The 17,861-nt window shown below is 37.4% G+C and overlaps 1 protein-coding gene across 3 annotated transcripts in view; it reads right to left on the bottom strand.

The window, feature by feature from the left end:
- The window catches only part of SHLD2 (shieldin complex subunit 2), a 101,009-nt gene that overhangs the window by 41,134 nt on the left and 42,014 nt on the right, over positions 1 to 17,861 (bottom strand). For all 3 annotated transcript variants that reach the window (XM_058542831.1, XM_058542832.1, XM_058542830.1), the window contains 2 exons: positions 6,204 to 7,745; positions 2,386 to 2,493 (listed from right to left, as the gene is read on the bottom strand). In XM_058542831.1, coding sequence (XP_058398814.1) covers positions 2,386 to 2,493; positions 6,204 to 7,740 — 1,645 coding nt within the window. In that variant the 5' untranslated portion in view covers positions 7,741 to 7,745. The remainder of the gene's footprint in view (positions 1 to 2,385; positions 2,494 to 6,203; positions 7,746 to 17,861) is intronic.

The following is a 17,861-nucleotide window of genomic DNA, read 5'->3' as shown; positions in this document are numbered from 1 at the left end:
TTCATTACATAGGCATGATTGCTTAAATCATTGGCCATTGGTGACTGAAAGTTCTAACCCTCCAATCACATGGTTGATTCCCCTGACAACTAGCCCCCATCCTTAGGTGCTTTCCAAAAGTCACCTCATTAACATTAACCCAGGTATGTTGAAAGGGGTTCATTATGAATATCAAGACACCTTTATCGTTCTTATCACTTAGGAAATTCCCAGGGTTTTAGGAGCTCTGTGCCAGAAATTGGAAAAAAGACCAAATATATATTTCATATCATAAATGTCCACATCATAGTTAATAACTCTAAAATTTATGTCTGAATTTTAAGCCTTTCCTGAGTCCTGGACTTTGTTTCCAATCTCTATATGACGTCTCCACTTGGATGCCTCAAAGACATATAAAACTTAACATGCCTAAAACAGAACTCTTAATTTTCCCCATGAACTTGTTCCTTCTCAGTCTTTCCTAATGAAGGCTACCTAGTTACTGAAACCAGAAGTCCAGTAGTAGTAGATTGCTCCTCTTCCCTCATCCCCAAAACCAGACCATCAGAAAATCCTGTTAACTCTATTTACAACCATATCTCAAATCCATCCATTTCTCATTATCTCCACTGGCCTCTCATTATCTCTCAACTCAACTATTATAATAACTTCCTAACTCTCTGATTACACTCCATGACCAGGCCTTCATGACCAGAACCACAGTATTCTGTATCTTGGCCCTTTGTTAGTTTCCTTCCTAGCATTCATTATCATCTGCAAATTTTTTATTTACATATCTGTTTAGCTTTTTTCTTGTCTGTCTTCCACACAGAAATGTGAGCTCCATGAAGGCAGGCACCAGGTGCACACTGCTCACAACTGGACCCCCAGTGCACAGAGCCTCAAACAATGTCAACACTCAATCCATATAGACTGGGTAGATGAAGAACTCAACTTTCATTATTTTATGAGAACACGTCAGGGCTGATTTTCCACTGACTATCTTCCCTAGGATACAGGGAAATCTTGCCCTTTCCAAACACCATTCTTGTCACTCTAATTGTTGTTCTTCTCTTCTGTTTACTCTGCCTTTCTTAGAGAATTCTTATTATTCACAGGTTGGAATTCCATGCTGTATCTTCTTTATATGTCATATAACTTTCTTATTATTCCAATTAATCTCTTGTATAATCAGTATATTTTCAGATACTGATAACTTTTTTTTGGTGAGGAAGATTTGCTCCAAGCTAACATCTGTTGCCAATCTTCCTCCTTTTTTTTTTCCCCTGCTTGAGGAAGATTAGCCCTGAGCTAACATCTAGGCCAATCTTCCTCCACTTTGTACGTGAGTCACCGCCACAGCATGGCTTGACAAGCGGTGCAGGGCCGCACCGGAGATCCAAACCCATGAACCTGGTCCACCAAAGTGGAGCGCACCAGACTTAACCACTATGCTGTGGGGCCAGCCTGATAACTATTTTTCTATTACACTATTTCAGTATACTATCAGATACATTTTGATAACTTATTACTTTTCCACTAATATTACTATACTGTTATTATATTATATGCAAGTTCAACACTTTATATATTCATTCTCTCATTTAATCTTCACAACCACCCTATAAGTTATGTATGGATTTTTATTTCCATTTCACAGATGAGGAGACAGAGGTATAACAAGGTTAAATAACTTGCCTAAAGACACAGACTTTGGAAGTAGTAGGGCCAGGCTTCAAATCCTGGTCTGTCTGATTCCAGAGACTATAACTACCAGTTTATACTGTCTCCCTTATTTTGTTTTCTTTTTGCATTTCCTGGAGAAAAAGATAGCTGCTGGTTTCTTCATTCAACAGCTTATTTTAAAGAAGAGAAAACGAATGTCAGAGAAGGAAGGTAGTTTTTCCTTGTAGTGGTAGAGAGGAGAACAAGGAGTCAAACCACAGCTGTCTGACTCTAAGACTCATGCTTTTTCATTACCTCAAGGATTCTTAAACAGAGGCTCAGAAATTCCACAGAACTTTGGAGGTCCATGGAACCACGTGGAATTATAAGCAAAATTTTGTATCTATCTACTAAGTCCATTTTTTTTGAGAAATGGCCTAGAGCTTCTCAAAGAGGTCTATGACTCCCTAAAAGGTTAAGAACTACCACTATACTGACTCTCTAAGAAAAATAAGAAAATGAAACATGAACCCCAATATTTCTTAAAATAAGTATGATTTACAATATACACATTCATTTTTATAAATTCTATTTTCATTCTTACTGAAGAAAATAAACCAATACTCTCCAGCTAACCTGTTTAGAAAACATTTTGTAAAATTACCATTTTAACTCTACTTTTTCCTAATATGTGTATATACTTAAATACTAAGAAATTATTATATTCAAAATGTGTCTTACATTCTTCAGGCTGGACAGATGAATAACTCCCAAGATTTAATAACTGACTGGTCAATGTTGATTGTAGTACTGTCTCACCAACCCAATGATCCTCATGAACAGTAACATCTAGAAAGGGGAAAAAAAGCTCTGATCATGTCACAAATTCTTTCACCCTGCAGTTAACCTACCAATCATAGCAAAATATTAGGCACGACTCGCACATGCCAGCTAACTAAAGTTCAAATAGGTTAAATGATCTGCCTAAAGGCACAAAATGATAAAATAGCAAATCTGAAATCTGAACCTAGGTATGTCTGTATGCAGGTAAAATAACAAAATTGCTTCTGTATATTCAAACAATATCAGTATGGAAGCTCACTGCTCCACAGAGAACAGTTTAATGGCTTTTGTTTTCATAAGGCAGATGTTATAATGTATATTTCTGATAAATTAAAAGTAAATCTTGTAAGGTCAGGAAGCAAAATAGTAGTTCTAAAGCAGTAGTTCCTAGAAGAGTAAATAACATTCAATATGCACTTACCCCTTTTGCTATAAACATATATGAATATAATATAAGGCATTTTTAAAGGACTTTGGTAATTTTTCCCTAAATAACATGCTAATCATCTTTTATAGATGTTAAAAGTGAAAGATTTTGGAGGTAAGGAACATTTTCCTATGGGAAAAAGAGAGCTGTACAATCTAAGATGAATAGAAAAGAATCATTTAGTGGAACTAAACATACCAACATGTAGAAACAATTTTAAGTAGAGCAAAAACTGTAAGTTAGAGACAGAGACAGATTGATCCCAGGCAGGATGTAATCAGTGTATAAAACGTTAGAGGCATAAAGACATACTAACCATAGCAAGATAATTTGGAGATAATAAGAAAGAAAAATAAAGATGTGTAAATTCCAAGTAATTACTTCCAAATTTATATCCCAGACCCTCTCTTCAGCTTCAAACTCATTTACCCATTTATCCACAACTGCCTAATGGACATTCCTCACTGGAGATTCTATTGGCTCCCCAAACTCAGCATTGCTCAAACCTGCTTTTCCTCTCATATTACCCATCTCATTTGTTGGCACTATGCTGCTAGCCAGGTAAACTAAAATGCAAAGCCATCTTGAACTTCCACCTCTCCCCTCCCACTTTTGTCTCCAACCCCCTACCTGTTGACTCTGCCTCTGGCATCTGCCCACAGCCCTGCCACTGCTACTGCTTTACATCATACATTCCTCTCCCTCCTAACAGGTCCCATTCCTGCCTCCAGTTCACGTCTCACATAATCAGTGATTTATCAAGAACATTAACATGATCCGTTGACTTGCTTAAAAAACATTCAGTGGCTCCCCACTGCCTGGCCAGGAATAGATAGCACAGCTTTCAACACTTTTCATGATCTGACATTCAGGATGCCTGCTCTTCAGAAAAGAATGAATAAGAAATTTCAAGGAGAGCCTTCTGAAAACTAGACTGTAAAACCTATGTTCAATTAGTGACATGTTAATTACCGGTGATAGGGTAGAGGGGAATTGATAGCCCAGCCCTTGCCTCCTGGTCCTCTTTTGCCCACTCACTGATAGGCCCTAGCTCCTCTTCTGTTTGTTCTCTAAACACTGTGGTTTCCCACAGTGAAGTTCCACGTGCTCTTCTCTTCTAGTCTAGTCAGTAGTCTCCCTAGACAATCCTTATTTACAGCATCTCTTCATTCTATTGCTAAAAGTATAACAGCAAAATGTCAATTGTGTTATTGAATGGAAGGTGATCTGGAATACAGAATTATTGAGTTTTGGGGTTTCTTATCAGTAGGCAATATGAGCTATCCAACATAGAAATATAATAATGTACAATTGGATGCTATTAATTAAAATAGGATTTCACCCACAAATTTCTATGTAAATATAATTTCACTACTTAATTAGGACAATGGAAAAGTACAGATTTCTCTTTTTTCCACAAAGTTTCTGTCTGTTCCACACAAACAAAAGAACTTATTCAGAAATTGATGAACTAGATATTTTTTCCCTAAGGAATTAAAGCAAAACAGAAAAAAAAACCCTGATATTTAAAAAAAGGTGCTCATAGAAATAATCTAAATATCCTATAATAGGAAAATGGTTAAGTACATTGTATTAAAGTCACTTGATAGAAAGTTACCTAGTTGTTAAACTATATGGACACTAGGAAAAAATACAGAAGACAGCAGGGTTGAGTTTCCATCTGCTAGGAAAAGGCCTTCTGTGAGGCTCACGCAGTAACAGTGACTGCCTTGGTAAAATGAACATGGTCCAGAGTCCAGCCCTCTCTTTTTCGTGTGGGGAACCTGGTTTTGTCAGCACTCCAAAAATAGATTTCAGGTCTGGAACACAAATTCACATTAAACAAGTTAACGAGACAAACAAAAAAACCAGAACACAATTATTTTTTATTTAAAATGAGGCATTAATTGCCAAAGAAACAACATGTGCAGCCTATTCTCACCTTGTAGGCATTTTTATACCTGGGAAGCCAAATCATAAGCAAAGGGCTGCTCAGTGGGCACTGAATCAGAACAGAAGGAGTTAGATGAATTTACTCGCCAATGGGACAAGACTACGCCAAGCCCAGTAGTTACAATCCTGTGTTTATCTCTTTATTAGAGACTGCACCTGACAATCTTACACAAATAACAAGACATATCAGCCAAGGTTCTCATTCCCCCAGGAAACCATTCGGTAGGAACTACCAATGATTGCCCTGACGTTTTCTTTTCCTAAGCTTCTAAGGCTGACCTACACCTCTTCTCTATCACATTCTTTCTTTAGATATGTTACTAAGCTTAATCAACTTCCTCCTGGTCTGCGATTCATCCTTAAAATGACTGGTATTTCTGCTCTAATAAACTGCTTATTGGTTTTAAATCAACAAAGGACACGTAACAACATATTAATTTCTTACATCAGGCGAAAATGCAGGATAAAAACTGTACGCTCTTTACGATTACAACGATATACTAAGAGTACGGATTCTGGGGTCTAGGTGAAATCTTGGCTTTGCCATTTCCTAGATGTGTCACATTAGGCAAGTCACTTCACTTCTCCGGGTCTCAGTTTCCTCAAACTGAAAAATGGGGAGAATAACCAGTACCTTGCCCATAAAGTTGTTGTAATGAGTTGATAAACATGTCAAGTCTAAAACAGGGTCTGACACAAAGTAAGTTCCCAATAAACATCAGCTACTGCCTATGTATGTATATACATCAGAGAAGATAACTGGAAGGTAACACTCCAAAACTCTACTGGTGGTTATATGAGGTTGGTATAATATCAGGAGTTTTTCTTTTCCATACTTCCAGATGTGATTAATATAATTTTAATAATTAAAAATGAGCAGAAATTCTATCTCTGTTCCCTCAATAAGAATGTAATGTGCACAGCATTATTAGGGATTAAGTAAAGTAGTAGGAACACTGTCCTTTCATCATAAGACTGCTAATATAAAGAAAAGGGTTGAATATAAGACATACATAGACAAAACCGTAAGAAAACAAAGGAAGCGCCTGATGACCTGAATGCTAACAGGGAATGAATAAGAAGGAAGGCTTCTTAAAGAGTAAACGAGCGGAAAGGAGGGACAGAACTAAGGCGGCTAGAACAAAGGCCCAGAACAGGTACGCACAGGACACTGGGCAATGGTAAGGAGACCAACGCGGATGCGAGAAAGGGACCAATCCCGCTGGAGCTCAGAGAGGCAGATGGTAAAGAAAGAGTCCTCAAAGGCTTAAAGCGGGAGGAAGAAAAAGCCTACAGCTTTATAAAATAAACTACCACTATAGCATGATGATCTTACCTGTGAGTAAAATTATATCTCCAAGAAACACTGTAAATGCCCAAAATGCTGTAGTCCTCCACAGGAAAACTTTCTTCTTAATTTCTGATTGGTCAATTACCACAATTGTTCCTAAAGGCACTTTAGAGCCAGAATTTGGTCCCGATTTTATATTTATTTCTTTCACATGACATGGGGATAACACCATGACTAAACAGTTATACTTCTGACTTTTAGATTCACAATTTTTTATTAATGATGTTTTTTTAATACGCTTAAATTTAGACACATTCCTCTGGCCCATTGCTACAGTAGGATCTCTTGCATTAGAAACCAATTTAATTTTCTTAGATACTTGGAGGACTTTAGACCGAGCTTTAGAATGGCCCAATTTATCTTTAGAGGTCCAGCTTCTCTTAGCAGAACTTTTGTGGAAGGTATTTCGTTGGGAACACAGTATTCCCAAGCTACATGACTCGATACATATCTCATGTGGTAGCATCTTATCTTCAAAACTGAACAGTTCTTGAGATCCTGTATTTTCTTCAAGACTTTTATCGGAGTTTATATGAATGTGGCTACTTTTTGCTTCAGGACAAACAGGACTAAAAAGCTCAAGGGAATATGCTTGGTTTTGTCCACCTTCATATCCTTCTGCAAAATCATCATTAGGCTGAATCAAATTATCTTCAGTTATTCTTATTTTCCCATGACGTGCCTTTGGTTCAATCTCCATGTTTACAGTTCCTTTACTGATAGAATTCTGCCCTTTATACTTCCTTTGAGCTAAAAAAGCAACCTGGCTGGAGGTCATTACACTGAGAAATTCAGTGTCAGTAGATATTTTAAGGTTTGAGTCCTCCCTAACTGTTCCTTCAGATCTTGGCTTATCTGCTGTGTTAGAGGAAAAAAATTCCAGAGGCTGGTTTTGTATTTCATGATGTTCTGTTGGTGCACACTTTGTTTCAGTAGCTCCTGGCCCTATATTAATCTGCTCAGTACTAGAGACCAAATCCAATATAGCTGCACACTTACGATCTAACTGAAGGCAATTTTTTTGAAAGTTTTGGCCACATATATTTGACTGATCTTTATGCTGTTCCTCTGTGATTTTCTTATTTTCACTGAAAACCTTTTGAAACTTTTCTTCTTCAGTTAAATGCTGAACTCTACCCTTAAATCCACATATTTGCACATCAGAGGTAGTTATATCACTCATCCCTAAGGGGTGAATCTTCCGGGATTTTATAGTCTCTGTTTCAGAAATACAATGTGTGAAGTCATCTTTCACATGAATAGATCTAGTCACAGAGTTTGCTAAAAAATGACCATTAAGAAGATATGGAGGGCCAATAGCTTCTAGGACTTGATAGTCTTCTAGATTTTTGTGCTTGCACTTCTCATCCTCCAGATGCAAAGAATGTTGATTGTAAAAAAGCTGAATTTTTTTCCAAGAGTCAGCAGTGGACATTAAAGAAGTTGGTTCCTGTGATACTGTCATTTTCAATGGACCAACTGGAGCACCCCAAAAAATGTGGACTTGAGATCCTCCACTCATGGTTTCTGAAAAAAATGAAAAATTTAAAACGAGAATTTTGTCAGTAGATATTTATATATTGATAACTTAATAATATATCAAAAGCAAATGTAATATAAACTATGAATCAAAAACATAATTGAGAGGTGATTTATTTTGGTACTCCATTTAATTATAAAATTCATAAATATATAAGACATCATAAGGAGAAATAAAAATATCCACAAAAAATCCTCACAAAAAGACACTCTTTAAGGAAAATAAAACTAAGTATACTAACATCAAATGAATAAATAAATTCTTAGTAGATTCCTTTCTTGTGTTGTATAAACTTGCACCATTTAAATAACAAGTTAGGAAAAAGGTAATTGTATTACAGTCACCTTTACATTTCTTGTTTTCTTTACTCCACCAATTATTTCAGTAAGTTTAGGGCTCCCTTCCTTCAACTGTGAAGTCAATTCCCAAGACCAAAATAGAAGGCTCCAACCAGAAGGGAGAGAAAATAAAAAAACTGAGGCTGTCTTCAAAGTGTACAAGTCACTGTATTATCTATCGTCACTCCAAACTGTTAGCACAATCAATAATTGCTTCTATATTTTTTAACCTTCTCTAAAATACAAATAGAAGATTAAGAACAGCCATTTGTGGGGCCGGCCCAGTGGTGCAAGTGGTTAAGTGTGCACGCTCTGCTGCGGCGGCCCGGGGTTCGCCGGTTCGGATCCTGGACGCGCACTGATGCACCACTTGGCAAGCCATGCTGTGGCAGCGTCCCATATAAAGTAGAGGAAGATGGGCATGGATGTTAGACCCGGGCCAGTCTTCCTCAGCAAAAAAAGAGGAGGATTGGCAGATGTTAGCACAGGGCTGATCTTCCTCACAAATAAAGAAAAAAGAATAGTCATTTGTAATATATGGATAAAAGAAACTCATTATAAACTTTTTTTCATTAACTGTGGCACCTGATATAAGTAAGCATCATATTTACTGAGATAAAAATAAAGAATTAGGGGCCGGCCCCGTGGCATAGTGGTTAAGTGCGCACGCTCTGCTGCTGGCGGCCCGGGTTTGGATCCCGGGTGCACACCGACGCAGAGCTTATCAGGCCATGCTGTGGCAGTGTCCCACACAAAGTGGAGGAAGATCAGCATGGATGTTAGCTCAGGGCCAGTCTTCCTCAGCAAAAAGAGGAGGATTGGCATAGATGTTAGCTCAGGGCTGATCTTCCTCACAAAAAAATAAAGAAAGAAAGAAAGAATCGTACTACTACATACTTGATAATAACTGACTTTCAAAAAGCATTTATTCTAACACACGGACAGAGAGAACTGTTCGGTGGTTACCAGGGGAAGGTGGGGGGTAGTGGGCACAAGCAGTGCAGGGGTGCCTTTATATCATGACTGACAAGAACGTACAACTAAAATATCACAATGTTATTAACTATTATGACATCAATTTTAAAAAAAGCATTTATTACATAGTTCTATTCCTAGAGTTTGCTGAAAACTTTTTTACAGTGCTACAGGGACAAAAAAACAGATACGGTTGTTGGCCTAACAGAACTGTCAGCCTGGTTTTAAAAAACAAAAAAGAGAGAAAAACAGTGAACAGTATGTAAAATAGTAGTTTCAAAATACATAATGTAATAAATACTACAAGCTATAAACAGGAAACAATAATCTCCTGGGGAAGAATGCTACCATAGAAGTCGAACATTGTGGCAAAGAGCATTTAAACAAAAGAAACAGCATCTGTAAAAGGCAGAGTTATGAAAGCCCATGGTATGATTAAAGACTTTTGATTACAGTACAGAGTCCTTTGTAAAAAGGTAAGAAGGTTTCAAATCGTGAAAAGTCCATATGGAAATATTGGAAGTGTGGCGGTACATAGGAAAGGAGGAACAAGCCAAGAAATAACAGCTATAATCCCCAGTGATTCTTATCATTCCTGGAAGATTTGCTCATTGTCACCTCTTCCAAACAGAATAACCTATCTAATTTCAATTCTTGCGATTTCAAGAGCAATGGGGGTGATTCTTCCAATACCCTGGCCTCTTGGTTCCTTGACCTCCTCTCCTCCACTGATTTTATTCTCCACCTTACATCAGTTATCCATTCTCATAATCATATACCCTACCATTAGCAATAACCGCATACCCTTCCCTAATTTCAATTTTAAGTTTCAACTCTCTGACTACTTTCTCCTATCTTCCAACTTACTCCCTCTGGATGCACAACTCTAACAATTCTCTGGCCACATGGGACCTACCATGAACACACTGATTGCATCCGATTTTCACAGCCTCACTCTTCACTTCCGTCCTTAACCAGCTTAGACTCCACGGTCCATTATTATAATCACTCCCTCTCATATCTCTCTAATTCTACTGCTCTCCTCTCCAAGGTATTTGCCCAGCTAAACTCAAACACTGGTTGAATCATCATCTACTCTGCACTTGTAGCCCAATGGCTGGAAGTAACTAGGCAAAAAAAAAAAACACACAATCATCTGAAAACTAGTCTCATTTTAAGTTCATTACCACTAACCTCAAGGTGGTACCTAGCAGTCTTATCTTTCCCTATCCATTCACTCTCCAAGAGAACACTTTTATACTTTTTCACTCTTTACATCTCCACCGTCTCCTCATCTATCCTCATGTGCAGCTGGTGACTATGCTACTATTTCCATTTACAAGCTCTCAACAACATATCCACCCACCCACCTTGATCATACCCATATACTTTGCCTACCTTTCCGTTACTATGGATGAACTGTCCACGCTTCTATGAAAGGCCATCTCCTTCTCACTTAGACATTAGATCTTATTCCCTCTTTCCTACTTGGCTCCAACAATTCTCCCCTTCTCTCGTACATTATTGATTTTTCTCTCCGTTCTGGAGTATCTCCGTCAACATATAAACAAGCTGTTATTTTTTCTCATGCTGTTATTCCTCACCTCCCTTTCCCCTACACCTATTGCACCATTTTTCTGCTCCCCTCTACAGCAAAATTCCTTGAAAAAATTATCTATACTCCCTTTGCCCCTCTTCTCACTTAAACCCACTCAAGTCAAGCTTTGGTCAAAACCACTCCACTGAGACAGCATACATCAAGGTCTCTAATGACCTCCACATTGCCCTCAGTCAACCCTCCACTTTCAGCCTATAAGCAGCATTTGCCACTGTTGATCACTCCTTCCTTCTTGAAACACTCTTTTATTTGGCTTCAGGGATACCACACCCTCTTGATTCCCATTCTACTTCATACTACCTCACCAGTTGCTCTTTCTCAGTCTCCTCTGCTAGCTCCTCCTCATCTCAACGTCTTGCTCAAGGTCCCAGTACTTGGATCTCTCTCTGTATTCACTCCCAAGATGATTTCATTCAGCCTCAGGGCTCTAAATACCTTCCATCCACTCATGACTACCACGTGTATCTCTCCATCACAACCTCTCTTCTCAACCCTCGAATCCTTATCCAACTTTCTACTTATACCTCCTCACCACAAAATGTCTAATAGGCATCTTTGCAGAAATGAGTTGACATAGCAGGCCTGAGACTACTGTCTTTACAAAGCCCTGGTTGTAAGGTGGGCCCATGGCTAGAATCTGCGAATTTAGATTTCATGAGGGTTCCCACCATTCCTTGATAAGAATGGCTCACTGTACCTAAACTGTCTATGTAAACAATGTTTCGATAAACACTTGCTTTCCTTCTGAGAGACTGGAACTTTGGTATGTGCTAGGCAGAGGGAGGCTACGTGACCAGGACTCCTCAGAGGAATGGCTGATTCCAGGTCTGGAGCAGGAAATGTATATGATGAACCGGAAACATCTCATTATACCAGGAAGCAAGAAAACTATCAAAGCCTACGAGGCTTGTATCAAAAGAACTCAGGAACCAACTTAAAGAGGCTCCCACTGGCCACAATTGGGCAATCGCAGCATCAATAAGGATGATTATTGTAACGGACTGGAACACATCAAATATGTTTAAATCCATAAGTTCACAAAGATAATTAAAACAAACTCACTCAATGATCACCTTTGGAGGCTACAGAATGACTAAATAATTGTTTTAAAAATTGGTGAATGAAAGGAAAGAAAATTTATCCTGCCTTTCTTTATTTACAGTATCTCAAGATGACCAACTATTTGATGAGAGGAAATCTCTCTCTATAGAAGTATTCTGCTAATAAACAATAACAACAAAAGGAATGATAGAATTTTTCAGCTCCTAATGAATTAGTGGATTTCCTAGGCAATGATCATTAATAGCTGCTAACATCACAAGGTAGACATAAGGGAGAATGGAGGGAATCTGTAGATTGAGACCAATTAACAATGTATGAACCTTATTTAGATCCTGATTTGAAGACATAAATATAGAAATATTATAAGACAATTGGAGAAACTGACTTAACTGATATTTTGTAACATAAAGGGATTACTGCTATTTTTTAGTGGGATAATGTTACTGAGGCTCTGTATGAAAGAGCTATGTGCTGAACATGCATAATGAGTGCTTGCAGATAAAATGGTGTGACATCTCAGATTTCTTTAGAACACTGGGAGGGGAGAAGGAGTGAGGGTATAGAGGAAACAAGATGGGCCACGTGTTGATAATTGTCGAGGCAGTGTGATGCAACACAGAGAGGTTCACTCCACTCATCTCTCTACTTTTGCACATTTTAAGTATCCTACAGCACAAGTCTTCTTTTTTGTGTTGTTTTCAAGAAATACTATTTCATACCCACAGGACTGGGAAAAGATTTAAGCAGTGTAATAATACCTAAGATTGGGGAACTCTTACACTGCTGGTAGAACAGTAAATCGGCATACCACTTTGAAGAATTACTTGGTAAAGCCGAGGACGCCAATATCACACAACCAAACTTCCAAGTTTCTGCCCTGGAGAACTCTCATGCATATACACACAAGAAAAGGAATGATCATGGGAAACTTTATAAGCAAAAAAATTAGAACCTAAAAGTCCATGAAGAGGAGAATGGATAAATCATGGAATATTCAGAGAATGACTACTATATGGCAGCAAAAATAAATGACCAAGAGTTACATGTCAACTTGGATACCTCTTACAAACATAATTTTAAATGAAAGAAGCAATTTGAAGAATATATAACTTACGATATCAATATATTGAGTTTTAAAATATGCCTGAGAATAAAACACCAAATTCAGAATTGTGGCTGCCTCTGGGAAACAGGAAAGGGGAGGTGACAGGAGAGGGGACACAAAGAGCTTCAACTTTACCAAACACGTTTTATTTTCTGAAACTAGGTGCAGCTACAGAGATGTTCCTTATATCATTCAGAAATATTTTATAATATAAAAATATCCTAGAAAGAAAAACATTCAAAAGCAAGATTAAGGATAATTTTTTAAAGATTTCTACATTTTAAAAGTTTTATTGTGATGAATAATGAATGTGTAGTATTTTCATAAAAATCAAATCTCTTTTGTTTGGTACTTCAGGCTTTTCTTTCACAATCTTCAAACTGAGCATGATATTCTAATAGTTAGAAAACAACGGACCTAAATCTAACATTGCAGAATAAGAGTTGAGAACAATGATGGCAGCTGTTAATGTATTAGCAGCTAAAACAAAGATATACCGCAATTTTCAAAGTTTATAATCATGAATTACTACTAAGGAAACAAAATTATACCAAGTTTAGGTGTCAAGTTTTGACCCATAACAAATCAAAGAGTACTAAGCATCACTAATTACTTTAACCACATATACCACCCTCATCTAATCCTCATAGAAAGAATAACCTGCATAAGAAATAACTGGCATATTAGATCTAACTGACCTTTTACTATTTATATGTCATTATTCAATTTGCCACTAGGGGGCAAAAACAGCAAAAAAACTTCAAAAGATATATCAAAACCAACTAGAAGAGGGAGAAATACACTATCCTGACATGTGGGTGGGAATACTTAGATATATTTGAATCAAATGCATAAAACTACTATGATAACCAGTTCCCTTCTCTTGAATCTTTGGGTTTCTCGTCAATGGTTTCTCCCCTTTAAAACAAAACCTTTAAAAACAAAACAAAAAAATTTCTATGTTGTTTCTTTGTTCTCACTTCCCATTTATTCTTCAACCCACTTAAAAATGGCTCTTATTCCAATTATTTTGCTATAATGCCTTTTACTATGGACACCAATGACCTTCAATAGCCAAATCCAAAGGTCAGCTTTCAATCCTTATCTTACTGCCACTTGAAACTGTTTATCAATCCCTCTTTCCTGAAACATTCTACTTTTTTCGATTCTGTGAGACCAACAAATTGGAATTCTTTTGTGCTTAAAAGACAGATAATTATTGCTTTATTCATTCAATCATTCATGTAACAAATACTTACTTACTCAATACTATGCACCAGGTATTATGCTACCGGGAATTCAGCAATAATAACATGGAGCTTTAAGGTGATTAGAATCTAACGGGAGAGATAAAATGACAATTATAAGATAGTGATATTGAGCGACCACAGGATTAAATGCAGGAGTGTCCCTAAAGGGGAAGAGCCTGGAGCAACTCAACCAAAGCAGGACTGCCCATTATCTGCATTTTTCACAGGCTGTTTGGAATACAGTTAGTGATAAAATTTTGAAAATGAATTTAAATCATATTCAGAAAAAAGGAGTTCAGTACAGCCCCCGAGTCATCCCTAGCCCCCACCCCAACACAGGAGCCAGGAAAGCAGCCTTAGTTGCCTTACCCAAGGGCAGACCTGCTCTAGGGAATCTCCAAAATGCTGAGAGACAGAGAAGGCCCACACTGCTTCTGTGTCCTCACTTCACACCTCCTCCTAAATGTCCTGCACGCTGACTTCTATTTCCTGTCTCTATTAAGACAACAGTAAAGTCCAAATTGTCACAGAAGTACTCACAGTACTTCACTATTCCATCTGTGAAACTTGCATTCCTTCGTTTCTAGAACACTGCTCTTTCCTAACTAGTTCCTCCACCTCCCCAATTTTTCTTTCTCTATCTCATCTTCCTTGGGCCATCTCTTCTTTTCATCCCACACAACTCTGCAGAATTTCATCCAATCCCATCCACTTAACTACAAAAGATCCAATTAAGCTTTACCAATCTATACTGAACCAACCGCTCTCCCTTACATCAGATTATATTTCTAGTATCACTATATTTGACACAATGACAGTACATGAAAAAGTAATGTTCTATTTATCTCCTTCCCTGAAGGGAAAATCTGACTAAATGACCTCATATCCAGACTAGATTATATAGTACTTGGATTCAAGTTTGGTATGGTTTATGGCTGTGAGCCCATGAGGCCACAGGTTCCCAAGATTCAGAGCCCTACTTGCCCTCTAGGCAGGGGAAGACAGTGAAGCACACAGTGGGACACAAAGCAGTCATGAGAGTTCAGAGAAGATCCTTCAGGACAAGAGATGTCTGAAACAAATCAAAGTTCTATTAAACACAAGCTTATTTGTACATAATAATTACTTCAGTACACCTTCACTTATTTGTCTAAATATATACCCCTGTAAGTGTGGGACTAGAAAGTATGGTATTGTTAATTCAAAAAAGAATAATTTTTTTTTCCTAAGGAAGATTCATCCTGAGCGCTAAACATCTGTGCCAATCTTCTTCTACTTTATATGTGGCACACTGTCACAGAATGGCTGATGAGTGGTGTAGGTCTGTGCCCAGGATCCAAACCCACAAACCTGGGCCACCAAAGTGGAGCACATGGAACTTTAACCACTTGGCCAGGGGTCTGGGCCCCCAAAAAAGTAATTTTTCAAAAAGTTTATCCCTAAGGTTGCTGCTACTAAATCTTCTAATTTCCAAGCACGGGAGTTGTGAGCGCGTGAAGAGGGGGATAGGATGTGGTGATCAGAGCAAAAATACACAGACTGAAGAGTTAAGCTATGAACAAGTGATAAATTTCAATGATTCTACGCTATGTATTGGGTGTACTCAGAGGGTTAAAGCTCATTAAGATACCAGATGAAACTTGCAAGTACATATCCATTACTGTAGTTAATAATTACACAATTTCTCAATCTGGAGAAGGCCACTTCAGTCAGAAAGACCAATACAACCATAATCCTTTATCTTTAGAGTGGTCAGAGTTTGATGAATGGGTCAAAGATTTATAAAACAGGATGAACTGTATCAGCAGGTTTTGTCTTCGCAGAACACTGAAACTAAAAATGTTTATTACAAAATCCATGTGGTTAAAAGAGAGTGCTTTCTCCACCTTATTACTAACCTAAAAAACTCACTGTTATAATGCTTTTCCAGGTCTATTTTACGAAAAACACTAAGTTTTTCATAAAGTTTGTCAATGGCATCAAATGATAAAATGAAGAGGCAGCATAGGATTATTAAAAGTAATCAAAAGCACGGGTTTTGGAGTAAGCTAGATATGGGTTAAAACCATACTGTGCAACTTACTAAAAATGCAAACTTGAAATTGTTGAAGCTAGGTGATACTTATATGGGGTTCATTATTCTATTCCTTCTATTTTTATACATATCTGAAAACATCCACAATAAAAAATTAAATTTATCTGTCAAATAAGAATTAAGTTTCTTTACCTGTCAAATGAGAATATCATCAATCTCTATCTTACAGTGTTATGAGATGGGCACAGAGTACTTACTCAACAAGGGTTAGGGTCTTCAACTTTGGAAACTCTACACACACTTGGTGACACAAACAAAACCAACCCATTATATTTCTTTCAAGGTTTTGTTTCTAACGTGTATTTTTACAAAGCTGTAACCATAAAATTGAAATAATTTTGTGTTCTGCTTCAATCCATATATGGCCACCCTTTTATGTCAATCTACAATCTTCCTAATCATTTTTAATGCTAGTCTAATACTTAAATGATGAATCTAATTTCATTAACCATTACTCTCTAATTCATTAATTTGGTTCTGACTTGTCACTATTATAGCCATTGCTGCAATAAATGATTTGGGGCATTTAGCATTACTTTTCAATTATTTTCTTGTGATAAACTCCCAGGTATGGAATTATTGGGTCAAAGACATGTACATTGTTATGGCTCTTACTATTTATTCTCGCGTCATTTGCAAAAGAACTGGACAGGGCCGGCCTGGTGGCGCGGCGGTTAAGTTCACGTGCTCTGCTTCGGCGGCCCGGGGTTCACAGATTCGGATCCCGGGCACAGACCTACGCACCCCTTATCAAGGCCATGCTGTGGTGGCGTCCCATATAAAGTAGAGGAAGATGGGCACAGATGTTAGCCCAGGGCCAGTCTTCATCAGCAAAAAAGAGGAGGATTGGCAATAGATGTTAGCTCACGGCTAATCTTCCTCAAAAAAAAAAACTGGACAGTTTATAATGCTGTAAACAATGGCTGAGAGTTCCAGTCTTAACACAACTTTGTTAGCATCTTAAAAAGTAATTTCAGTAGTAAGGGTACAAATGTACTTTACCTTTGTTTCATTTGCATTTCCTAGTTATTTTCAAATTGAAAAAATAGTATATTTTAAATTACATTTGGATTAGTATCCTTAATACATGAGGAGCATGCAAGCATGTGCACACATGGACATGCAAAGTCATAGAAAAATGGGTTAAGAAGATGAGCAGGTATGTACCACAGAAAAAAATAACATGGTTAAAAACACTAAAAATATTCATGTTTCCAATAAAATGAAAGAAAAATTTGTAAATTAATGAGAAAACATTTCCACCTATCAAACTAGCAAAGACTCATTAAAAAAGGTACAAGGGGGCAGGAATGACTCATACTGACAGGAGTTTAAACTAGTAAAACCTTTCTGGAGGGCAATAAGGTAATGTATGTCAAAAGTCTTATTATTCTGCAATCTGTTGGCCCGACAATTATACTTTCAGGAATTTAACCTAAAGGGAAAAACTTCATATACACTTTCACAGATTGAGCTACAAGGACGTTCATAGCATTACTGTGCATATTGTTAGAAAAGTAAGGAAAAATGCATCAGTTGAGGTCTGGTTCAATAAAGTATGGTAGATCCAATCAAAGGCAAACTATATATACAGCCATTTAAAATCATGAAGAATATATAATACCATACAAAAATTTTTCCTCAATACACTGTTATATAA

Source organism: Diceros bicornis, chromosome 6, assembly GCF_020826845.1.
Source record: "Diceros bicornis minor isolate mBicDic1 chromosome 6, mDicBic1.mat.cur, whole genome shotgun sequence".
In the NCBI taxonomy this organism is placed as follows: domain Eukaryota; kingdom Metazoa; phylum Chordata; class Mammalia; order Perissodactyla; family Rhinocerotidae; genus Diceros; species Diceros bicornis.
Note: the sequence above shows the minus strand (reverse complement) of the source record. Positions and strands in the feature narration are given on the sequence as shown.